The sequence below is a fragment of the Recurvomyces mirabilis genome (assembly GCF_035927965.1).
Source record: "Recurvomyces mirabilis strain CCFEE 5264 chromosome Unknown scaffold_4, whole genome shotgun sequence".
Classification (NCBI taxonomy): domain Eukaryota; kingdom Fungi; phylum Ascomycota; class Dothideomycetes; order Mycosphaerellales; family Teratosphaeriaceae; genus Recurvomyces; species Recurvomyces mirabilis.
This window is the reverse complement of record NW_027041938.1, coordinates 1,082,158-1,106,439: the sequence shown is the minus strand read 5'-3', so window position 1 is coordinate 1,106,439 and position 24,282 is coordinate 1,082,158. Positions and strand designations below refer to the sequence as shown.

The 24,282-nt window shown below is 54.0% G+C and overlaps 8 protein-coding genes across 8 annotated transcripts; 3 read left to right on the top strand and 5 right to left on the bottom strand.

The window, feature by feature from the left end:
- Positions 1–244: 244 nt before the first annotated feature.
- SSD1 (Translational repressor) lies at positions 245–4,479 on the bottom strand (the record flags this gene model as incomplete). The annotated part of the gene is made up of 2 exons (XM_064834986.1): positions 245–4,266; positions 4,347–4,479. The coding sequence occupies 2 exons, from the start codon at positions 4,477–4,479 to the stop codon at positions 245–247; spliced, it is 4,155 nt and encodes a 1,384-aa protein (XP_064697857.1).
- A 1,196-nt stretch (positions 4,480–5,675) lies between these two features.
- LTS14_002279 (uncharacterized protein) lies at positions 5,676–7,397 on the top strand (the record flags this gene model as incomplete). The annotated part of the gene is made up of 1 exon (XM_064834985.1): positions 5,676–7,397. One exon carries the CDS (start codon positions 5,676–5,678, stop codon positions 7,395–7,397), a length of 1,722 nt encoding a protein of 573 aa, XP_064697856.1.
- Positions 7,398–8,608: 1,211 nt separating this feature from the next.
- Positions 8,609–10,999, bottom strand: LTS14_002278 (uncharacterized protein; the record flags this gene model as incomplete). Its single annotated transcript, XM_064834984.1, has 4 exons — positions 8,609–9,487; positions 9,578–10,561; positions 10,668–10,787; positions 10,841–10,999. The coding sequence occupies 4 exons, from the start codon at positions 10,997–10,999 to the stop codon at positions 8,609–8,611; spliced, it is 2,142 nt and encodes a 713-aa protein (XP_064697855.1).
- A 673-nt stretch (positions 11,000–11,672) lies between these two features.
- On the top strand, positions 11,673–12,121 carry LTS14_002277 (uncharacterized protein; the record flags this gene model as incomplete). The annotated part of the gene is made up of 2 exons (XM_064834983.1): positions 11,673–11,968; positions 12,040–12,121. The coding sequence occupies 2 exons, from the start codon at positions 11,673–11,675 to the stop codon at positions 12,119–12,121; spliced, it is 378 nt and encodes a 125-aa protein (XP_064697854.1).
- Positions 12,122–14,424: 2,303 nt separating this feature from the next.
- On the bottom strand, positions 14,425–15,787 carry LTS14_002276 (uncharacterized protein; the record flags this gene model as incomplete). Its single annotated transcript, XM_064834982.1, has 3 exons — positions 14,425–14,582; positions 14,634–15,513; positions 15,581–15,787. 3 exons carry the CDS (start codon positions 15,785–15,787, stop codon positions 14,425–14,427), a joined length of 1,245 nt encoding a protein of 414 aa, XP_064697853.1.
- A 1,212-nt stretch (positions 15,788–16,999) lies between these two features.
- Positions 17,000–18,017, top strand: LTS14_002275 (uncharacterized protein; the record flags this gene model as incomplete). The annotated part of the gene is made up of 3 exons (XM_064834981.1): positions 17,000–17,075; positions 17,128–17,403; positions 17,485–18,017. The coding sequence occupies 3 exons, from the start codon at positions 17,000–17,002 to the stop codon at positions 18,015–18,017; spliced, it is 885 nt and encodes a 294-aa protein (XP_064697852.1).
- Positions 18,018–19,753: 1,736 nt separating this feature from the next.
- LTS14_002274 (uncharacterized protein) lies at positions 19,754–21,015 on the bottom strand (the record flags this gene model as incomplete). Its single annotated transcript, XM_064834980.1, has 2 exons — positions 19,754–19,827; positions 19,899–21,015. The coding sequence occupies 2 exons, from the start codon at positions 21,013–21,015 to the stop codon at positions 19,754–19,756; spliced, it is 1,191 nt and encodes a 396-aa protein (XP_064697851.1).
- Positions 21,016–21,762: 747 nt separating this feature from the next.
- On the bottom strand, positions 21,763–24,039 carry ORC1 (Origin recognition complex, subunit 1; the record flags this gene model as incomplete). Its single annotated transcript, XM_064834979.1, has 1 exon — positions 21,763–24,039. The coding sequence occupies one exon, from the start codon at positions 24,037–24,039 to the stop codon at positions 21,763–21,765; it is 2,277 nt and encodes a 758-aa protein (XP_064697850.1).
- Positions 24,040–24,282: the final 243 nt, after the last annotated feature.

The following is a 24,282-nucleotide window of genomic DNA, read 5'->3' as shown; positions in this document are numbered from 1 at the left end:
AATGGTTTCGTCCTGCTGTGGTCGCGCTTATTCGTGTGAAGGCTAGCACATGATCTGGTCGTCTTAGGTTTCTCGAGTAAGGTACGATAGGGCGTAACAAATGCGCCATCGGGAGTCTCGGTGGTAACAGTGGTGTGTCCGGGCAAGCCTCACAAAGCATAAGGATTCAGCGACCTGATAGTCAAGCACCTGCAAACAAGTCAGCACGACCCATCAAAACCATAAGTCTCACACGATAAAGCACTCACGGAGGACTCTTTCCCAAATCCGTCTTCAACAGCACAGGTACCCTCATCATCTCCCTCACATCCTGGATATAATTCCCCCCCTCCTCCCTCAAATCAAAGTATCCCAGATACTTCTCCTTATTCGTCAATCGGCCCTCAGGAACCGAGTTCAGAATCCTCGAATCCGACTTCGAGCGCTGCGGCGCCATACCGTTGCGTGACGGGCTCGGAGGTCCAGATTGTGTGGCACGGTCGCCGTTCAGCGCCACGCCAGCGTTGTGGTGGTCCGTTACTTCACTCGCATTATCCTCGTCGTCGTCGAACAGGGCGTCGACGTCGTTGGTGTCGATAGTGCCGGTCTGCATATTCTGCTTCTGCGCCTCAGGCTGATGTCTCGTCGGGCCGGAGATACTACCCATACCACGCTGTTGGTGAGAAGAGGCATGGCTCTTAGCCTGCGGGCGTTCATCCTCCGGCACGAAAGCCGAAGACGGCACGCCCTTCTCCCAGTACAGTTCCAGCAGACGGGAGTTCTTATCGAACTCGGCTTTCTTCAGCGGTAGCTGATCGCAGTGGACGCGCTTCTCGAAACCATACTCCGGGATGAGAACGTCGAAGGCGGACTCGTACACGCAGACTACGATGCCGACAGAGATGAGGTCGCCGCCTTGTTCTTCGGATTTGCAGTTCATGGCGCGGCACGACTCGATGTGGACAGATTGTTCTTGAGCGGCGCGAGCGGAGTCTTTCTTCGTGTTGCAGGTTTCGGCCGTCTTCGCTAGGCTGTCCAGATCCTCGTTGAATTCAGCGGTGCCGTCGGAAAGGGCGGCTTCGAGCTGACGTTGGACGACAATGTCTGCGTAGCGACGAGAGGGGTTGGTGAAGTGGGTGTAGAGTGGCAAGTTGAGCGCATAATGGCTAAGTGAATCGTCTGGAATCTTGCCAGGCACAAAGTACCTCGCGCGAGTCATGGCCTTGATGACAAGAGTCTCCATACCCTTGCGCACATCATCATCTTCGATGCGGAAGAGACTGTTCTGGAGTGCTGCGGAGCTGGAAATATCGATCTCGATGCCAATGTTGCTCATGCGCTCGGCGAAAGTCTGGAGACGCCTTGGGTTCGGGCTGGCTTGACGACGAAGAAGTGCACGCTCAGGCATGGCCTGGAATATCTTCTCAGCGACCAAAGCATTCGTCTTGTGGCTGAGCTCCTCAATCATCTCGTGGCTCGGGCTACTGTCGAAGATGTTCTGCTCGACCGGGACATTCTCGTCGTCGAGCTGGTATACAAGACGCAATGGTGGACTGACGACCTCGTCGCCACCGAAGCGAACCTGACGGAACTTCTGCGTGATGTTGTGCAGCATGAGGATCTGCTTCTGGCGGTCTTCGGGCAAGGAAGAGTTGCCGCCATTGATAACAGCGTCTACCTCCTCATATGCCAGCTTGCCATCGCTTCGGATGACACCCTTGCCAACCCAAGTCTCATCATCAATAACACGGCCGGTTGCCGAATTGATCTTGAACACAACAGATAAAGTGTAGCGGTCCTCGCCAGGACTGAGGCAGCACACCTCCTGAGATAGCCTAGCCGGAAGCATATTGACAGTTCTATTCATCAAGTACACGCCGGTACCACGCTTCTTGGCCTCGCGATCGACAAGCGAGTTGGCTTTAACAAAGTGTGCAACATCAGCGACATGCATGCCGATCTCGACGAGACCGTCACCAAGATCCTTGAAGTGCAGAGCATCGTCGAGCTCCTTACTGCCGTTGGGGTCGATCGTGAAAGTCTTATCCTCACGGAAGTCACGGCGGCCCTCGAGTGCTGTCTCGCCATCATTTGCAACGGACCAGTCTTCAAAGCCGATGTTCTTAACGACGGCATCGGAGAAGTCGTCGGGTCCGAAGTTATTGTCGCGGAGAAGAGCATCGGTCTCAACTTTGAGGTTGCCGGCCTCTCCAAGCTCCTCGACAAGAGTGCCGAAGGGATGAAGCGAGGTGATTGGCCATCGCTTGATGCACGCCACAAAGATCTTGTTGGCGTAACTTTGGTGACGCTCGACGAAATCTCGTGGCGCTTGTTCAGTCGGGATGGCAATCAGTGGCACACGCTTGTCGGTAGGCTTGAACCAGACAATCTTCGGGCGTTCCTGCGGACGCTCAGGACGGTGGTTGCCACCCTCACGTTGTTGACGTTCAGCCTCTTGCTTCTCCTTGGTAGCCTGGCTGCTTGGTCGTAAAAGTCCGAGAGAACCAGAGAACATCTGTCCGGGGATGCGCTCAATGACAGCCACGACGTGACCGGCATACAGCGGCTTCTGCTCGTCGTTGATCTCGTCCTCTTCCATAAGTAACAAGCTCTGTCCCTCAACCTCAACATCGTCGTTTTTCTTCTGCGTAGGTCGCTGTTTCAAGCTACCACGTCTGCGCAAGCCAGTCTCACCAGAAGACTCGGGAGCAGTAGTAGCATCATTGACTGCCGTAACACTGCCACTACGCTGGTCCGTGGCGTCCTTGCGCTTCTTCTTCTCCTCTTTCTCGCGCTTCTGCGTCCATACCTCGTCGACGTCCAGGAGCTCGACTGCGACAAGATCGCCTTCCAAGGCACGGTTGCGGTCTTTGCTGCCGCAGATGAAGATGTCTGCGTCGAGATCAGTAGTCGTGACGTATGCATCGCTGCGATTCTTCTTGTTGACACGCAGAATACCGGCCACCAGCTGACCGTCTCCAAGAAGAGCTGGCAGAGTAGCTTGGGGCAGGTAGGGTGTGAACAAGGTCTTGCGCTGTTGTTGCTGCTGGTTCGGGAAGTTCGGCCCATTGTGCTGACCAGTCAACTGGGCAATGCTGGGTGGTTGGATGCCCGCTTGCTGATAGGCTTGCAGCTGTGCGAGCTGGAGGGCGCTCAATTGCTGGCCATTGAACATGGCCGGCTGCTGAACAAGCACTTGGCCTTGCGGGAGCTGCACGAGCTGAGGCTGAGGCTGATACTGGAAGCCGCCAAGACTGCTCATGGACGCAGCAGCCATTGAGCCACGCTGGCGATGACCAGGCTGGAAAGGCTGCGCCGTCGTGGCTTGATTCATCTGGAAGTTGCCAAAGTTCTGGTCGTTTGGCTCATTGATGATCGGAGCCTGCTGCGGGTTGTTGCTCTGAGCACGCCAGTTGCCTTCGAAATTTCGCGATTGGGTCCTGCCATGTCCCTGGCTACCACGACGACCAAGATCGGAGGTGTTGGCCCCACCGTCATTGGTTGCTTGTGCTGCAGGGAATGAGAAGCCAGTGGGTCCACCCCGAGAGCTGGCTGCCATGCCACGACCACCTACAGCCATCGACTGGCTGCGACCATGACCACGTCCGCCGAAGCCACCTCTCGGTGTGGTGGTAGACTGTGGTGTTTGGAGTGTGTCGGATGGTGGCGCTTGGCCAGGACTGACCGATCGATGGCTTGTGGAAGGTGATTCGCCGCCAGCATTAGGCACGGGAAACTGAAAGCCACTAGTCTTTCGTTTCGCCTCTGCTAGCTCAGCAGCCTTCTTCGCCTCGGGTAAAGCAAGGGAGTGTCTTCGCGCATGTCCACCTCCTGCCGCACCACCACCTCGCCCACCACCACGAGGAGCGCTGTTCTCTGCTCTGGTCTGCTGCTGCGCCTGAGGGAAACTGAAGTCGCCAAACGCTGAGCCGGAGGCACCACTTGAGGGTGCAGGTGGTGGTCCCATGCTGCCCATGCCCATATTCGGCATTGCCGACTGGTTCCGACGATGAGCTGATGCACCACCCATGCCACCCGACATGCCAGGAATGCCAAGGTGCTGGCCGCCACCCATACTACCCATCGGCTGTTGCTGGAACTGAAAGGCATTGGGGTTGGACGCAATGTTGAGGCCCTGCATCTGACCTTGCATCTGCTGGAATTGATTGGGCAGTTGCTGTTGGGGTTGTATCATGCCCATATTGACATACTGCTGGTGGGTAGCAGCAATCTGCTGTTGTTGCTGTTGAAGCATCTCGATCTGCTGGGCGAGCGCGAGTTGCTCCACTAAAGGCACGAGCATGGTTAGCATGCATTCAGTAAGGAGGACATGTGACCACAAAGGACAAGTGATTCGATATACATACTCATCAACGGTGTCATCTCACTCGGACTGCGCCGGTGAGCGATGTGTAGACGTCGTCCGGCAGCCCCCTGGCCGCCTTGGCCATTCTGGCCCTGACCCTGGTTTGGGTCGAAGTTTTGTTGGTTATGCTGCATCGTGCTTCTATCGTACAGTAACTTGCTGATTCAGCTTAATAGATCGCACTGCTCGATGCAGGCGTCGTGTGTGGGTAGATGTGAGCTTGGATTTGTGTCAACTTCACTATGGCGAATACTCGTGTGACGTATGCTGTATTTCGAGGTCCAGGCTTTGCGGCGAGCACGGTGAGCTTCGAGAGCAAAGTGTGGCTGATGGTGTATTGTGTTGCGTGTGTGTGTTCTGCGGCGGTCTCGTGAGCGTACACTGATGCTGTGCTGAGTGTGCGTGTCTGTAGTGTGTTGTTGTGTGGGAGAAGTGCGGTGTGGTGTGGCGCTGGCAGGTAGGATAGATAAAGATCGAGTCTGTCTGTTTCGTGCTTGACAAGCGAAGCCCGGGTTGTGCGAGCGGCCGGGCTTTCCGCGACTGGTCAAAGAAGAAGGGGGCAGTGGCAGTGAGCGGATGAAGAAGGCGATGTCGTCGTCGGTTTGGAAGGATGAAGAGGGAAGGTTGAGTGAGAGTGATGAGGGTGAAAGAGTGAAGGGAGGGTGGAGTAGAGAGACAGCAAGAGGTATACGAATGGCAGCACGAGGAGGATGATGACCCAAGCAGTAAGCAGAGGCAGAGGCAAGGCCGAGTGTGGAGAAGGCTTGGACGTTTGGGAACTCTTGATACGCGGCAGACTTCCCGATTTCCACTTCTCTGTATGTCGATTCATCGGCGGATTATCTGTCCACTGCTTCCGGATGCGATTAATATTGTCCATCCTACAGTTTATCTCTTGTAATGTAGCAGTTCGCCATCCTACCCTCCTCATCTGTCATTTCTCCCACCTCACTTGCACCAAGCCGATGACGAAGGGTCTTGGCAAATCTGTGCTGCCAAAGATATTCGGTTCGATCGGGAGCATCGACGATAACAGCAAATCTGTAGACAACGATAGGCACAATGATGCAATGCCTTGCACATCATTTTGTTCATCTCCAACTCCCATTCACCTACAATACCACCAAGTGACAATCACGCACGTGCCTACCCTTTGTGTTTCCGGTAAGCCGCTCGGCCCGGACTCAAGCGCCCGCAGCCCTTGCATATGCTTCACGACGCTACCTACAAATGATGAAGCTTTCTCTTGTTGAATGATAGTGTTGAACATGCCACATCCACAGTCGCTACCTTCGCCCCTCGTCGCTTTTGCTGTGACACCACCAAGACGATGACTTCCCCCCTCCGCCCTTCCGACTACGCCAGGTCAACACCGAGATCTAGTCCGTCTCGATCACGCCTCGCTGAGTTCCATAGGAGCGGATCACGTGTCAATGGGTTGAGTCGGACAGAGAGTGTGGGAAGCCCTGGGCTGGTGGATAGTCCTTCGCGGCAATTGTTAGAGGACTTCTCGAAGATAGTCTTGGAGGATGATCTGAAGTTCAAGCGGTCACTCGACCAGCAAACAGCAGAGCAGGAAAAGCTTCATAGACAGGCTCTCGATGATGCTCTGGCGCAACATGAGGCAGTCCGGCAATCGGCCGAGAGGGCTCGGCTGAGGGTAGAGCTGGAGATTGTGCGTGCGAGGAAGAAGAGGGAGGAGGATGAGAGACAGGCAGTGGAGGAGCAGAGGAGGAAGCTCGCACAGGAGGATGCGGAGAGGGAGAGGGAGCGATTGGTGGATGTAAGGAGGCAGGAGGAGGATGAGAGACAGAAGGCTACACTTCAGCGGCAGAGAGATGAGAGTGAGCGGCAAGCAGAGACGCAGCGTCAGAGTCTAGAAGCCGAGAGGGCTGGAAGAGAAAGAAAGGCGGCACAAGATAAGGCAGAAGCTGATAGGAAGGCGAGAGAAGATGCTGCTGCGGTACGACAAAGACAGCAGCAAGCTCAGCAACCTGCACCAACACCACAACCACCCGCGGCACAGCCAGCACAACCACAGACGAACGATACACATCCTACAGTCCGACCAACAGCGCCTGCTGCGGCACAGTCTACTTCTTCTCCCCTAGTGTCCAGCGTCGAGCAGCGCAAAGTACAGCACAAGCTATACATGGACCTCTGGCGCAGACTGAAGAAGTTCCGCATGACAACCGAGAAGCAATGCAAAGACGCTGGCTTCAAAGATCTGGGCGAGATGAGACGCGAGATCCGGAAACAGATCGGCTTCTGCAGCAAGGAAGACCGCGAAGCCAACCGAAACTACCTCGCCAAGATCGAAGCCGTCCTCAAACGCGCCATGACCATCACGGAACCCAGCGTCGACATTCGCGAATTCCTCATCTCAGTCCCGCAAGCAGAACTCGCCAACGCCACCGACACAAAATACCCCGCCATCCTCCTCTACCTCCTCAACCACTTCGGCAAAAGCGTCATCCGCGCCCTCATCGAAGGCACAGGCGAGAACGTCGAGCACGCCGACCCCCTCGGCATCATGCTGATCCAAATCTTCGCCCGCCCGGACTACCAATGGAACGGCCACTCCCTCATCGACCCTCTCTGGGCGAAATACCACCGCCTATGCCCGCAGCTCTTCGGCATCCCAGCCCAAGAAGGGCGCGACGAAGGCTATTTCCGCCAAGTCACGGGCCTCGCAGCTGGCTTCTCAGCCTTCACCCTCCGCGATTTCAGCCGGAGCAAGAACAAGAATCCCGCTCCGAATACCATGTGGTGGGAAGCCATGGCTCGCACGCTCAACCTCCCCGCCGGCCAAACGCAACTGACGCACTACGTGATGCTGAAAGCGATGATAGAAGAATACGTCCCACGCATCATCACGATCTTCGGCGGCGCAGGCAAAGCACTCCTCAAAAACGCCGTGCGCAATTTTCCTCCAAAGGGTCCCAAGACCCAGCCTAAACGACCAGGTGATGAGGCGAGGATGATGCCACATGTGATGGCGTTGGAGACGCTGCAGTATACCCTCCAGACCAAGTACAACATCACGCTATAGGAAGGCGGCGATGACTCGGACTCCGTCGGGGTAGCTCAAAGCAGTACGACTCGGACTGCGAATGACTTTTCGATGAGAGGGGCGGCAGCACCTACCTCAGGGACCAGGACAACGGCCTTCGGACAAACTAGCTCGTCCTTCGGTGGTCCCCCAGCACCAAGCATGCCGGCTGCGATGCGCGCTACCAATACTCTAGCAGGTCGACAAGGCCAGACGGTAGCTGGAAATGTCAGAAGTGGCTACTACAGCAAGCCTGTTGGGCCGACTACTTACGGCATAGGACTAGGTGGCGGGTGGTATAGGTAGGAGTAGCTCATCTAAAGCGCAAAAGAGTACACAATATCATGAACTGCAGCTCAAATCATTCCGCACGGAATACCATCATTCCAAACCCATGATGCCCCATGCAGGTCACCCTCCAGCGACGCTCATTCCATTAACTTGTAAAGTCCTTACGCAGAAGTTGCATCTTGAAAGTCGGGAGGATCTGTGGTAGCCATGTGCGCGATCTGCGCAGCTGTGACACATGATTATCATACAATCGCCTGGCCGCCTTGGGCTCATGCAAGCGCTCCATCTGGATGCTTCTCGACCATGTGCAAGCGCAGAAGCACTGACTGAGCCCTCCCAACGATTTTACAGCCCACCGCCGTGCATGCCAAAACATAACAACTATAGCTTCCCTCCAACTCCGCGCTCAGAGTATCACCCCGAGTGCTTGCGCAACCCCTATATCGCTGATGCAAGTCCAATGAAAACCACAGGAATCAACACTTCCTAATGCAATGCTGGAAGAAACCCCACCACGTTATACACTCCGGCCCCGAAGACCACCGATTAAGCAACAAGAGAACCCAGCCCTATTGCCACAGCTTGACGTCCGCCCTGGAATGCAAGCCCTGAAGTCTATGAATTCGTCCGCCAATCTTGTTCAACCGCCTTGGTAAGCTTGACAGGAGCATCGTGCTCGTTGATATGTAGGATATGCTGGCACTTAAGTATGCGCAATAGACAATACTGGGTGGAGAAAAAGTCAGTGATCTGGGTCCGCATATGTAGTGCGAGATCAGCGACGTGAGATGAGATTACAGCGGCAGCGGCGGCAATGGCAACGGCGATTCACGCAACGAGACGCGGGCGCATCAGTTTCGTGGTCCAAAGATTCAGGGCATCCAGATGTCGAGTCCGACCAGAATGAATCCAGGAGTCCTTCAACGATGGTAATAGCGATCCTGTTGCTGATAGTGTCCCGTTAATGGGTTATGATTAGAGCCATTTTGGCTCGGCGGTTGTCTATAAGAGAGCTCGTGAACAGCATGATACTGCTCCTGAGGCTGAGCATTCACAATCCCGCTCTGGCTCGCATACTGAACCGGGTGTGGCGTGTTGTGTAAAGGTTGATGAGCTAGATGAGCCGAGGGCGGCGGTCTAGTAATCGGTGCTTGCTGTACACGAGCAGGCGCGCCGTGAACAGGATATGCGGGACTGACTTGCTGAGTATATTGCACGTTAGGCTGGCGTGCGTGGCCGTATTGGTGTGAGTAGTGAGTGGGTGCAGAAGCAGGTCCAGGTGGTGGTATCGGGACAGGCCACATAATGTTGGGCTTTTGAGGCTGCACCTGGCCGTTCTGGGCGGATCTGGCATCATACGTAAACGGACTGCGGTGACTCACGTAGCTGTTGCGAACTGGTGAGATCAGATCCATGATCTCCGGCTGTGCTGGCAAGCGGCGCTGATCATGTAAATCAGGTTCGTTCGTTAAATCGATGTGCTCCATGCTGCGATTCGGCTGGTGGTCATCCACGCGCCGGCGCTTGATATGTTCTTGATCAGGCGTCACAGGTCGGAAGATCTGTTGCGAGCTCAATGCCGTCCTACGCGCGCTGTCATCAATCTCGATAGAAGGTACTGGCCGATTATACAATTCTTGATTGTCTTGTCGAATCGTGGGTGCTGGGTGTGCATAGCCAGAGTGTGTCGACAGATGTGGCACTGCTGCAGCATGTGTGTAGCCATATACTGGAGGGGTTTGTGGTGGCTGCTGATACAGATGCGGCTGAGCGATGGGCGTCGATGGCTGAGGCCGTCCCTGCGTACTGTAAGCAATGGTAGCGAGACAAGGAGTCGACGTGGAGGCAGCAGATTCAAGCCTGTCATCATCACGTGACACTTGACTTACTACAAGCATACGCTGACCGCCCACCATGACTTCGGATGGATAAGTTCCAAACTGGTCAGGCTGTACTACCACACGAACAACCTCATTCTGATTCTGTGGAGGTATTGGCGTGTGGACAGCCGGCTGAGGGCCATGACTGCTCGGCACGCCAGCGCGAAGCTGTTGCCTTGCATTACCAATCTTCTGCTTCAGCAAATTGCGCTGATCAAGGCTCTGGACGGGAGCGCGATAAGGTGCGACTCTTCGATGTGGTCGGTCATCGTGGCTCTCTGCACCAAAGTCCATGTCAGCAACGACGTGATGAGTAATTTCCACACTCGCATCGCTTGTATCACCAGCGTCAAGGTCTGTGACAGAATCTGCATCGTCATCATCATCGTCATCATCATCGATGATGATAGTCTCACGCACGATCTCTTCGAATTGGTCATCGTCTTCCTTCTCGGTTTCACCACGCCATTCGATTAGCTTCCTCAGACAGTCCGGCTCGACTATCGCCCGCGCTTCGAACCACGTGAAAGCTCGTAGCAGACGATCGTAGTCTGTGTACTCATGTCGAATACGGGCGATGGTTGCAAGCTGTACCCGTCGAGGCAGATCCAGTTGGCTGTTGAGCCCAACACGGCGACTGCCCTTCTTCCAGGCGTGGAGCATAATCTGCTCCAGGTCATAGCTGGGCATCCTTGGAAAGAGCTCTTTGATGGCTGCTTTGACACTGATGGGATCCTCATGTCCCTGGCCTTTCACCATTGTGCTGGGATCGACGCCGTACTTAGCAAGTGTTTGTGCCAAGATGCTCTGCTGTTGGGCAGCCTTCTGCTGGGCTTCTAGTTCTGCTGCCTTAACTAGCTCGCCATGGTAGTAGATGTAACCAAGTTGCTGGCAGGCGTCGTCAAGGATATCTGAGCGAAAATGATAGCCTATGCGGGCAATGTGATGGGAAACTTTACCAGGATCTTCTGCATTCTTGGTCGCAGGTTTAGACTACAGTAAGATGTTAGCTGTTGAACAATGATGGAGACGGGGGCAACAAGATGAGGCGGGGGACGAAGAGTCGGCTAATTTGAGCTTCGGGAAGTTGCAAACGCACATTGACGACATTGACATCGCAGCCCTTCTGTCGCGAGATCTCTTTGCAGCGCTCGGCCAGATCAGGTGTGCCGACGGGTAGAAACTTGTATCCTTGTGGGACGGCTTGCTTGTATGCGGTCTGTACATTTTCAGTCAGTGGTTGGCCTAGGAGGGTCGAATAAGGTGACAGACGCGAATGTGTAGCTTTCTCTTCTTAGCAACGACTCGTTCAGTCTCCGTCTTAAACGGCTTGTCGCGCTTCTTCATGATATCGTGGACTGCGCTGCTTGCTCCGCTTGGTCGATTGCTCGTGATTCTTGACGAAACGCCCGTAAAGGGACCCATGATCATGATGACTATGGTGCAGATCACAACAAGTCCGAATAAAATTTGTGTATTAGTTGGTGATGCAAAAGAAAACCCAGTCAGAAACGTCCCAACGCCTGGCCTGGAAATCACACGAGAAGGCTGCGCGCAGAAAAGCTATGCCACATACACAAGCTCGTGCGACAAGCTGAAGTGGGTGATAGAGTGTGTGCAGACTGTCCTTGGTGACTAGGTGACTGATATTCGCTGGTTGACGATGACCTGGATGATGGCTATCACGTCTCTCGTCACCGGAGGCGGCGCGAAAGACAGTCCTGGTGAGAGTATGGCGAGCTTGAACGCGTGCAATACACGAGGCTCAACCAACCTGCCAGCCTCTGAACGAGGAGGCTTTGCGGACTTTACGAGTGATACGTGCCACCGCAGAGGGTGCACACGTTGAGCAATAGTCACGTCGAAGAAGGTCGGTAATGTTGTGATGATGATGAGGCAGAGGTGAAGAAGAAGTCGAGGTGGCGTGGAGTTTTCGAGAGCTTGAGCGGACCGCTTGCGGCTAGATCGCCGAGCCTCCTCCAAATGCCGTCTCTCCGCCAGCGACCTCATCCACTGCGCCGAGCAAGCAGCCATACCACAGACACCCCCTCTCCACTCTAAATCTGCCATTGCGAGCGGACATCCGCGCACATTCACCACCGCCATGTCGCTTGCTCGCGCCTCGCGCCTGATCACGTCACCACGCACCCGACTCCAGATTGTTCCCAACGTCACCGCATCCAGGGTGCAGCAACAACGAACACTTTCCAGCACTCCCGCACGCAAGGCTGGCGACTCACACGCACACGAAGACCACTATGATACCCCCAGTGGTTGGCTATGGGGTGTGAAACCTGGCGAGAAGTACGAGAGCGAGGGGTGGGAAAATATCTGGTTTTACGGCTTCTTCGGCAGCTTGGCGTTCGGACTGGTGGGATACTGCTATAAGCCCGATACGAGGTGAGTGCCTGTGCGATGTTCTGCGATCTCGCCTGACTGCCAGAGTGTGACCGTACTGACATGTCCTCTAGCATACAAACATGGGCCCTTGAGGAGGCGCGGAGACGACTGGAAGCAGAAGGCATTCTTGAGGATCCTCAGAAATCGCGATAGACTGCGCAGGGAGCAGTTCCGGATTCGGCGTAATTCTGTTTGACAGAGCCAAGGCGGCCACTCACTGTATATAACCGCCTCTCCATGAAGAGATAGAGGTCTGGCTGAGCAGAGCACTGATAATTATGTCCTGCCGCGCCCTCCTCACCTTTCTGTCGTACGCGAGTTGCCAGTTCTGGCTTCGAATGTAAGCTGAGCCCTCGGACTTTGGCCCGTGTGCCGTCGCCTCCTAGCAGCAACCTCACATGCTTGTGACCTGCTAGCTGTAGTGTGACCTGTTCCCACATCGACTGTCCATTCACGACTCCATCATGATCACTGACTTCGGATTACTCACGGAATTCCAATAGCAAACACAGGTCACAAGTACATCGCACTTCACCAAAGCCGATCCCACGAGCAAACCAGCGGCATAAACAGGCTCATTTACGAGCGGAGCATACCCAGTCAACAAGCAAGAACGAATGGGCTTACAACATCTATGCAAACTAGCTTGGATTTACGAAGCAAGCCATTGTCAACAACTAAGCATGATACTCTGACGACAGACCACGAAGCCTCTCGCCACTGCGAGCACCACTCACTGTTTGAGATGTGCTCTTTCATGTCAGCCCTCCATATATGCGGCCACACCCACAACTCGTTTGCTCGCTGCTTTGTGGCCAAAGGACTGGGCATCGACAACTGCGGCCTGGACCAATATCCGGTCTGGCAGTATACGGAGATCTTCCGGTGTCCGGAGTGTCGGGATGTGCTGCGGAAAGAGGCTGCTTTGAGTGTAAGGCGCTGGGCTTCAGCATGATGTCTGAGGTGAAGGAATCTTTGAGGTGGTGATCAGGCTTATAGCCATCGAACGTAGACCCGCTACGGAGAAGGCCTACCGCGAGAGCGATGATGACCTGGACAAGGGCGAGCGGAAAGTATGCATCTTTATTTGCTGTGAACGACCGATGCTGAATGGGGATGGCAACAATGAATCTATGCGGCCTTGACATAGATCAAGCTGCGATTGTTTGCTTGTATGAATGCTCATCCGTTGCTCTCCTTAGATCTGATATCTTGATCAAGCATCTCCCACGCTCTTTGTTGATCTGCACAGCGTGCTGTGACCAAAGATAAAAGGGTCGCGGCCTGAATAGCTGTGGATCAGCGATGATACTGGCCATCATGAGGAGACGTATGACCACGAACGTCGAGGACACTCCCAGGACAATTATTTCTCTCCTCTTTCGGCCAATACTCTACCCAGCAGCTAGTGCAGTCGCTTCACACCTCAATGGACGTGACTGGCGAAGCCTGGCAAGTGCCTGCAAGCTAGCTCGGGCAGCGATAACAGGCCATGCGCTTAGGCCGTTGCTAGAAACTTTGCAGCGCTGTCCCGGTGACGTAGCACAACAGCTGGCAGCCAAAGCCGCGTCGCCTATCTGGGCAGGTCCACCATGCGAAGACGCCAATGACGGAGCATCTACCGCCAGGCCTTGTGTAAGATGCCTGGAGTATGTCTGCAATGTATGCCGCTTCCATATCCGCCGCAGTCAAGTGCCGAACGCCTTCCGAGTCGTGTACATGGACGAAGTCGACCTGGACATACAAAGCCAGCAGGGACTAACACCATACAGGTATGAGACCAAGTATGGAAGCTGGGACCGGCCATATTTGAAGGAGCCAACAGAGAAGCTCATGACGAACAGCTGGCAAGTCTTCTGTCCCTCTCATCTGCCAGCACGCAAGCTGGCTCTGGAGATTGCCAGGCAGCACGATCCGACCATGCGAGACCTATGTCAATGCAATGCTCTTGAACGATTCGTCGGACAGTGGCTATGTGAGCTATGTGTAGACCGCGAAAAGCGGGAGAGCAAAGGCAGACGATGGACGTACTCCTGTGCTGACTGTCAGGAAGGTGCGACAAGGAGAGGTGATCTGAGTTGGCGCCAGTGTCGATGGTGTCGAAGGCTCGTGTGGCCATATCGACCATATGCTCCAGATCACAAGTGATGGTGCGTAGTCATACTTGAGTATAAATTAGCTTTGTCATTGACCTGGCTGCATATCAGCTGTCGGCAACGCGGCATCACATCCGCGTGTTCATCCATTCATCCGTTTCCATGACTGTGTTGCACACAGGACATCTATCCGAAATGTACGGCCGGTTGAGACCGCGATGTTGAGAGTAAGGCCAAGAGGCAGGGAGAAAGGGAAGGGAGCTCGTAAGCAGTCACCGCTATGCATCAGTTACCAAAAGCACTGACTCCCGAACATATGAGACCGAGCAGCCACACTTGTCACAAGACTACAACACGGCGCTAACGCTTTCCAGCATTCTTTCGCCCACTTCTCCGCTGCCGGGTCTGGGACGTGATGCTCTCGTCAGCATCCTGATCAGCCGCCCAGTCTTCGTCATCTTCTGCATTAGCACCAGATCGATGTGCACCTGCAGTAGCGTTCCCGTCATGCACGTTGCCTTTGGTGCCATTAGCATCTTGTAGTGACTTGACCTCACCTCATAACTCACCTCGGAGGCCATCGATTGCTCCTTGAATAGCACCACTTGCACGTTGTGGCAGGCGATGCTTTTTAGCTTCTGCTTCAACATCGTCGACAACATCACTCTCATGATTGCAAGATGTGCCGCAGACGAAGTCTAACAAGCCTAGATGGCCGAAGTTGCCAATCTTGCGCTGTGAGACCGAATCGAAATGCGCCTCGGTCCTCCTCGCCATGCCAGGCAGAACGATGCCAGATGGCAACACAGCATAGCCAGAGTACACAAATAGCTCTTCCAGACTCGCAACAGCCAGCAAGATGTGCCAAGCCAGCACATGGAAGCGGAACAAGTATGCTGGCAGGAAGACAGGAAGCCATTGTGACAGCAGATAATTGACCGGATGATCATATGCTGCCACCACGCTGAATGGTATCCTGATTGAGTGCTGCCAGCGAAGATGCCATCCACTAAGTTGGGATTCTATGGTGTGTAGTACGTAGCGATGGATGGTATATCGGAGGATACCACGAAGTAACAAACCCTTAAGCACATCCTTGGCGAGGTTCCATGGAAGAGGCACAGCAGCACTGACTCTGAGCAGACTCCTAGTATGCATCACGCGAGTTGCGAAGAGCTCAAGTGCTCCCTGTACGGCGACTGAGAGTAGAACATTGAATATCGCAACACCAGAAATCTCAAGGATCTTGTCACGACCCAGGCTGAGAGGTAGCTGTCGTTTACCATGAGCCTTGATGCCTTGGCTGAGCTTCGGGAGTGCACAGTCGAAGGCGAGGCAAGCAAGAGCTGGCACGAGAAAGCATACCAAGCGGACAAGCAGAGTGCCTCCAATCTCTACGCTCAAGGGTCCATAGCTTGTGATCAAGGCAGTCCACGTTAGATAGAATATCTAATCGAACTATCAATAGTCTGCTCGGAAGAGCCGAAGCCGTACTTGTCCGACCATGCAGACTTACCACAAGGTTGACAGTAGTCGACGAGCCGCCCACAAAGGGTATGGCCAAAACGGACAATAGTGGCAGCGGGAGTGAGATGAGGCTTGTGGCTTTAGAGACCAGGAGACCATAAGCCGCACTGGGAGATCGCGGCAAAGTGGAGCTGGCCCAGCCTTGGAGATACCCGAGCCAATATGTCATGCGGTCCTGGAGTATTCGAGCAGCCATATCGTGGATTAAGGTAGTATGCACGTACTGCGGCACTACCAAGCTTGATTACTCTAGCGCCAAGATCAGTACCTTTCGTTCCCGCATAATTGCTCGTAGGGATGCATACAAATCAGCCTCGGCGGTGAGTCAATCCAGTGCTGTTTGCGACCACGCTCACATAATCATACCAATAGTATATCGCAAACGTATGCATGTACCGTAGCGCGCAGGTCTAGGAGCTGTCAGTTGTGAAGACCCTATCCACGTGCGGCTGCGCGAATGAAGGTGTCGTCATTTCTGGTCCGAGCTTTCGTAGAAGCCAATGTTCACCAATGCTCGTATTGAGACTTTTGCGTTAATCGATGAACATGTACATACTGCATAGCATGCATATCTCGGTGTGCTTGATATCGCGAGTAGTGCCGGGATCGAACATCGAGCCTCAATGGGTTTGGAGACCTTACTCAGAACGGAATAAGCACAGCGACCATGGCAGTAAAAGGAAAGCTGTGCCGTGTACTTGGTCCCGGAATGCAGCTTGTCCGGACCGCTCGTAGCTGGAGGGCTGAACGAGCACCCTAGTTCACACGCTCCTGGGAGCTCAAAATCGCCCTCTACGCCTATCAGACAGGCTAGCAAGTGTAGAGGCCGGCCGATATCGTCAGTAAGCAACTTCAAATCCTCCGAATGGCCGATAGAATCATGCGTGGAAGCCGGCTCCACGACGCTATCGCTGCAAATCAGACGGACCATTAGCCGTGCTAGCCTCATCTTGATGCACCCAAACTAGAGCCGCTGCTGTATGGCGTCCTGAAATCGTCGGCAACAGGCTCCCACACGAGGTACTCATATCAAATACAGTCTCGGTGTCCAACGTCATTAGCGGTAGCGACGCCTCGCTGCAGACGAGGAGGTGATCGAGCATTTGAGTACAGCCTCGATGACTCAGATCGCCGTCTCGTCTACCCGCTGCAATGGCTACTCGCTCACACTACGTATTCTCCCACATCACATGGCGTGGGCGGTGTTGCAACCTCGAGGTGACTATGCGTGGTCTAAGCGCGGAATAGATCGTAGGTGATTCGAAATCTGCGGTAGGCAGGCAGGCAGGCTTTTCTAATCTTATATATACAAGAGTAAGCATGCCCTCGCGACTCATAATGTTTTCGCCACCAGTTACTAGAGCGTATCACACCCACCACAAGAACGATCATCAAGCCTGGAGAGAATATGGATCGCCAGTACAGGACCATTGCGCAGCCTTCGGGATATGGCATACCAATAACTGCAGTTGTCAACGAGAACTGTACGCTCACAAAGTCAACAAATTACGACAGAAGATACTGACAAACTACAAGGGCGTGGCAAGAATGATCCAGCAGAACGACGACGGATACAGAATAGACTCAATCAGCGAGCCTTTCGAGAGCGACAGAGAGCAGGCCAGTCTCCCAAAAAATACAAAGCTCGTAGCGTGTCCGGTTCCCAGCCAGACTCGTCTTCTGAAGAAGAAGAAGACAACGAAGATGCCGAAGAAGACGACGAGGACGAGGAAAATGATGAAGATGAAAAAGACGAAGAAGATGACGATGAAGACGATGTGAAGTCGAAGAGCTCTCTGTTGAGCACAGAAGGTATGGTCGCTCCCAGTCCACCTTATGCTCCACACCCGGTGGCAACGAAGTTGGTGTGAACATCAGACTGATTTGTCTCAGGCAACACATGGGACGAGTTGGCTCGTCTGATCAACCGCAATCTCCTGCAAGCCGCATACGCCAACGCACAACTCCTTAGCATCGATGTACAAAGCCTCCGATCCGGAGCGCTCACTTATACGCCAAGACCAACCAGTCGATCGATCCCCACCGCATTGGTGCCAGTGGAACTGCAATATCGAGTCGCTCACGATCCAGTCATCGATATCATACCTCATCCTCGACTGCGACATAATATCTTATGCGCCATTGCGAACAACCAAATCAATGCTGCTGCGTTATCTTGCTGTATTCGTGGCTCAGGGGCCATAGAGCAGGCTAAAGGCGCCGCCGGCCAACGTACTGGACTGGTCGTTTGGAGTGCCGGAGAGAAGCTAGAAAGCTGGGAACTCTCTGAGCAGTTCTTTCGACGATGGACCGTACTCCTCCAAGGATGTGAAGACCTTGTTGCTGCTACCAATGCTTGGCGAAGCAAGCGCGGCGAGCGACTCTTTCCCTCAATTCTTGAGCGTGGTGGGTCAAGACGTTCGTGAAGTGGGAGAACAGGGGGCATGAGTGGAGCGGGTATGGGATAGATTGTTGACTTCTGGACAACACTGCCACGATATGGGATGCACGGCCGTTGCTCTCAAGCGTTTCTCTACTACAATATCATGAACTAGACTGTACGCTAGCATATAATTCCAAGACTAATCACTTCCACTGCATCACAACGATTTCGCAACCATCGCGCGACCTTCCACCGAACCTCGAACGAACAAGCCGTCAACAGGTGACGTCCCAATCTATTGTCGGAGGAGCACGATCCGCCGCGGCAGTAATACGACGCTATAGAGTGCGAGCACGACAGGTACCAGCTGACTACGACCCTAAAGCGGTCCACTTGTCCCGTCTCACGCACCATCGACAACGTGGCAGTCCCGTACGTATGGCGACGTTTGGGGCCACCGAAGGATCGCGCGGGAAGGATTGGTCGTGCATAGGGCTGTGTGAGACACACTACGTACTGTACCTGAGGATCGATCATCACTTTAGCTCATCGACGCGGAGCAACTCTTCGTATATATTCACGAGCTATGCAAGCGAGGTCTCGACGCTACGACCGTCCGCGATCAGCTTCAGCCGTATAAACCGTCCGTTCTACTACGAATAGCTAGGGATACTACCCGAGCATACAAATAGTAACAACACACCCCTCCGTATGCAGCCCTGTCCTTCCTCCAGCCTCCGCACCACCCGCACGCTCCACGCCCTATCCGGCCCTCCATCCCACCCACCGGACACAAGCTGCATGCACACACACGAGGCTTTCCACCCGCAAACATCGGGCTTCGTCCCGCGTCCTGCCTACGTAAAGTGCATGTATGATTGATTACCTACTATCCGTCAGCACTCTGATAACGACACATGTACCCATCTGAACGCCATGCATGCACTAAATACATAGGTATCAACAAAGAAGCGGTGAAGCTCGTGTATATGCGTCAAAGCCGACGGCTCGCTCATCGCGTATGCTTCGGGATCACTACTTGGTGGAAGGAGATATGCTTATTATTACCGTGAGCGATGACAACGATCTCATTAAGTAATAATACACGAACCGAATCCGGACGGCGCTTTGCTCGTGATGATTTCCGTAGAGGGGTGGATGACGAGCGACGCAATGACCATGGAAATCGTGGGATGGAGCAGGACTGAAGGGGTTGGCCGTCTACCGTGACCGTGGATGTATTTCGTCGATGCAAATGTGGTCCAACCTGTCTCGGTGGTCGTGGTACATGTGTAAGACGAAGTAACCGCTTCTCCTGCAGGACGGTGCCGTCTTGTGCCAGCCAAAAGTACCATTCGTCGTGGAAGAAGTACGCCCATCACGAGCTTGGGACACAAAATATGGCTCTAGAAATGATTGATCTGTCGCTTCAATGCTTCAGCTTGTTCTCTACCTGCAGCCCGTAGACATCCATAATCGACATCCCCAGATCCCTTTGCAGAACCAAAAAGGCGTCATCAGTAGCCGTTGACATCATCAAAGGCTATCGATGGTCGTCGCCGGACCTCAGATTTGCTAGTAGCGAGCAAGGATTGAGTCCATTTCGGGGAGCTGGAACGTGAGGTTTGATGCAGATTGGTGATGTCTTGACTGCGCATTGGGTGCACCAGAGGCGCGGGTATCCAAGAATATATACAGACAGCATGAATCAGCAGCAGCCGTGACAGCAGCGCATCAAGCGCCAGGCTTGAATGGCAAAAATGCCCAATCTCAATCCCATCATCGTCTCGAAACCGACCGCCGTGTATCTCTCGGCGCATCTCTCGTCCGTCGATCGTCACTGCTCGCGCTGCCTAGAGTGAAAACATTAGCATCGCAATCGCATCTCCATCAAATCCTGCCTGAAAGTTTCAGGAAGACTCACTTTCACTAGTATAATAATCACTCGAGTACGAAACATCCGAATACTTCTCATCGGTCCGGTTCCGATCCTCCCTCTTCCTCTTCAGCCCCAAAAGCGCCCATAACGCCGCCAGCCCACCACCGACCGCAAGCAATCCACCTCCGGACTTGCTCTCCCGACGCTCATCGTACCGCGAGCTACTGCGTTGGGGTTTGCGGGCACCGTACCAGGTTCTGCCGCCTCCGCCGCCGCCGGATGTGCGATGGGAGCGGCGTTCGTACTCTTCTACTTCTACTCTACTCCGCTTCTTTCTGCCGCCGCCGAAAAAGGCGTTCCAGATTCCGCGCGCGCAGCAGAAGAGGCAGAGGAGGGCGAGGAGGAAGAGCGCGACTAGGACGCCGATGACTATCCCGGCTATTGCTCCACCCGAGAGACCGCTGTTATTCGCTTGGGTTCCAGTGAGGGTGATGTTCGCGCCTGTCGCCACGGGTGTTTGGAAGGGGATTGTGGTTGTGGGGCTCACGGTTTGCGTGACCAGGACTTGGGAGGAGGAGGTGCCGCGGACTGGTGCCGTTCCAGTGGCCACGATGATACCAGTGACTCCTTGTGTTGACGTCGGTGTCACGTATGCTGAGCTGTAGTAGCCTGAGCTCCCTCCTACAGCGGCGACGCATTGGCCCGGTGAATAGCATTGCTGGTTACTCGCACAACAGATACTCCCACAGGGTGTCTCATTGAGAGCGTAGTTGCACGTCTGACTGGTCGGTGTAGCAGCAGCACCTCCAATATATGTACTCATCAATTGCGTCGTCAAGTGCGTGTCCGTCTCGGTGAAAGTCGTGTAGTAAGTGCTCCAGTATCCTCCCGCTGCCCCAGCTGCAGCTCCCGTGGCCGTCGCTACGCCGCACTGGGCTTGTTGGGCTGGATCGGTGTAGCATGTACTGCCTGCTGAACAGCAGAGCTGGCTACTGTAGCCGCAGTATGTTCCTCCGCAGTCCCATCTCGCAAATAGCTCGTTGTAGTCGAATCCGGCGAGTTGGGAGAGTATCGGCTGCGGGCTTGCGTATGTGGTGGGTGTGGAGAGTAAGATTGTCGTTATGAGTTGTAGGAGTGGTCGGGGGATCGAGTGGAAGCGCATGGTGACTGCGCGATGCCCTCGTGGGCGAGGAATGTGTGTGGTATTTCTGGTCTTTGGAATGCGTCGACTGACCGCTTGAGTTGGTCGAGTCTATCTACCCCACTTTGCTCCGGACGTTTGGAGTGGAGAAGCAAGCTTGGCGAGATGGTATGGATAGTCTTCGAACAGATGTAACAATATTGCTATACACAGTCAGTAACGACAGAAGAGGTGTGCGAAAGAGGCTTGGAGGTTGAGCGAGCAGGGTATGCGTGATAGCTTGCAAGCACTTCTAGCTCTCAGATTGTCTTGGTGGTGGCTGGAGGGGTTGGGAGATGGCCACGCTGCGCACGAATCAAGGTTGTCACCGGGAAAACGTAAACGCTCCCTTCCGTCAATTGTTGTCTCAGATGAATAATTGTCGCGATGCTGTCATATGAGGATGTGAATCTCTTCTCATGTTCTCACAGCCTCATCATCATCCTATATTTCTGCTGTAGCTTTTGGTTGCGGTAGCGACGAGAGCTTCGCCGTGCTAGCAGGGATCCTGACGCGGCTGAGGCTAAATGCAGACCCTTAGAACCTGAAACACCACCCTTTGGATCGAACTCACTTCCTCTTCCAGAACATCACGTTCGAACGACACGGACGATGTGGCAACGTGAAGCGATGATGATGATGATGATGATGATGGCTGCGACGTAAGTCATGCATTTGGAAGTCCACAGCATGTGGTATACATCAATCATGATCTTTTATATTACAAGCCTACCCACCAACCCCAAGCCCAGCACACTCCTCATCCTCCCTCAACGCACCCCTTACATCCTCCTCGCTAACACCTAATCTGACCCTCCCGACTCGATCCCCATGCCGAGCCTCAACACCCACGATACCAGCCTCAGCCAATTCCTGCGCCGCAACGCCTAACCCAAGCAGTCGAGCAAGTTTATCCTGTTCTTTCCGAACCGCTGCTTGCCGACCTCGTTTCTGAGGTGTGCCGGTTGTAGCAGTGGTACTGAGTTCATTCTCCATGTGAGAGATCGGTTCTGGGGTCAACAGGTAGCTGTCTATGTGTTTACTCTGAGATGTGAGGCCTAAACAGCGCGCTTCGTCTACGACATCCGCGAGGGTGGACTCTACTATCCCCGTCTTTCGTAGGCGGGCGAGGAGAGCTGCGAGGAAGAGTTTGCTAGCCAGCGGAAGTGCTCGCAGGTATGCAGCCAAAGGCGTCGAAGTCGCTTCGTTGATAGCTCGTTTGATCGTGGCGATTGTGACGATACCTTGCTTGGGAGCCAGTGTTAATCCGCCACTCTGTTTCTGCCGTCCAGGTGTCTTGCTCGGGGTATCTGGGGCTTGATTCTCCTTCCCTTGGCTTTCCGCCGTCAAGGTCTCCTGCTCAGCCAACTCAACAGCACGACGACAAATATCCAACGCTCGTCTCGCATCCCCAGAAACCGCGGCGACTTTCCTGCTGGCGAATTGCACAGCATCCGGATCCACGATCACTTGCCCGACGCCTTCGAGTCGAGACTGGATGATAGTCATAAGCTGCGTGTGCGTATAGCCTGGGAACGTAATCCGCGTCAAACCTAATCTTGAGCTGATCTTATTCGAGAGGGTTCGTTCAGGCAAGTCCATAGTATTTGCCACCGCCAGGACGATGAGACGAGAGTGTCGGAGTTGTGGCCAGTTGAAGAAATTGTACATCACGCCTTGATTGCGCGTGACGAGTTGATCGAGCTCGTCCATTAAGACAACACACGGTACTCGTCGAGGACTCGGTGTGGTGAACTCCCGCTCCAGAAGTTCCAACGCATGTGCCGAGCTGACCCGATCACCCTTCAGTGCCTCCCAGAGCAGACTGTACGACTGATGCGGATCCGTAACTTTCATGCCATTGATCTCGACAAAGTAGAAATCATCCAGTTGTTCTTCCGCCACGGCGCCCTGGAGGCTCGCCACCACTTCGCGCACCGTTGCTGTCTTGCCCGTTCCTGGTGTGCCGGAAATGTAGATACAGGCACCCGTTCCGGCGGTGATGGCCGCTTCGAGGTGGGTGTAGACTGTGTCGAATTCTGATTCGCGGCAGGGCAGGGCGTGTGGAACTGCTGAGACGTGGAGGGTTGACCGGGCGAGCTGATATGGAGAGGATTGCGTTTGGGTGGTGGGCAGCAATCTTGTTCCGAGCGGCGTGAATTCCAATGCCTTCTTCGTGACTATCTTCCGGCCGGTCGGCGTGGCGAATTTGCGTGGTGTAAGGGTGCGTGCTTTCGATGGTGTAGGTGTGCCGGAAGCGAATTTCCGCCTTTTGCGTGGTGTTTGTGGATCTTCGTCATCTTCGTTGCCAATGACGAAGTCCTCAAGATCTTGCTCTTTGATGCTCTTCAATGCTTTCCGCTTTCTTGTCTTCACTGTCTGGGTTTCCACGAGTTCCACGAGGTTGTCCAAGTCCTCGCGTCCTCGGTATATATCTTCCCATACAAATTCGTCTGTGTACGTTGCAGTCCTCGTGTTTGCTCCTCGTCTACAGACGAATATCTTGCCATAGTCTTCCGAGGTGCGCGGTACTTTGCCGGTGGGATATCGCTGATCGAATTGTTCAGAAGAGAGGATCGAGCCTTTGCCATTGATCGTGGATAGCGGGTTCTCATCGAAACTTGCTGTGAGATATAACTCATTTGGCAAGAAGTCTATCCGCTTCTTCTTGCTCCTAATCTCTTTCTCGGACGAGAACCATAGCATACTGGCTTTCTTCTCGCTCGTGACATCGCCGTCGTCATCCTCGACTTTCCCCTCGGAGAACTCGTATATGATGGCTACCCATGCTTCACCACTTCCAGGTGCTTTGAGCAGAACTGCATCGCCAACCTGACATTCGAAGGGTCCAGTACGTGCGCCTGTGATCTCCTTGCCGTTGTATATCCACTCCCATGGTAGGTCATCGACTCCCAGCTCGTCATCAGAATCTTCCCGAAGCACTCCTCCGCCTGATAGATAGTGTCTTGCTTGCTCGACCTTTGATCTCTTTCCTCTCGGTGGCATGATTGCTTTATGTTGTATGCGTTACGGCATTGCTTCTGTCGCCTGGACTCGAGCTTTGTGGGAAGACGCGATGCTTGACGCGACCACTTTAACGAATCTGGCTAGCGTGTTTTGAGCTTCTTCCTTTCATAAGTGGCGATGGCTTCTGTTTCCTCTCTTCCTCATATTTCAGCACAACTTTCACGGTACACCATGGCATATGAATGCTGTTGTTGCCTCACCGTGTATTAAGCGCTGCTCTGC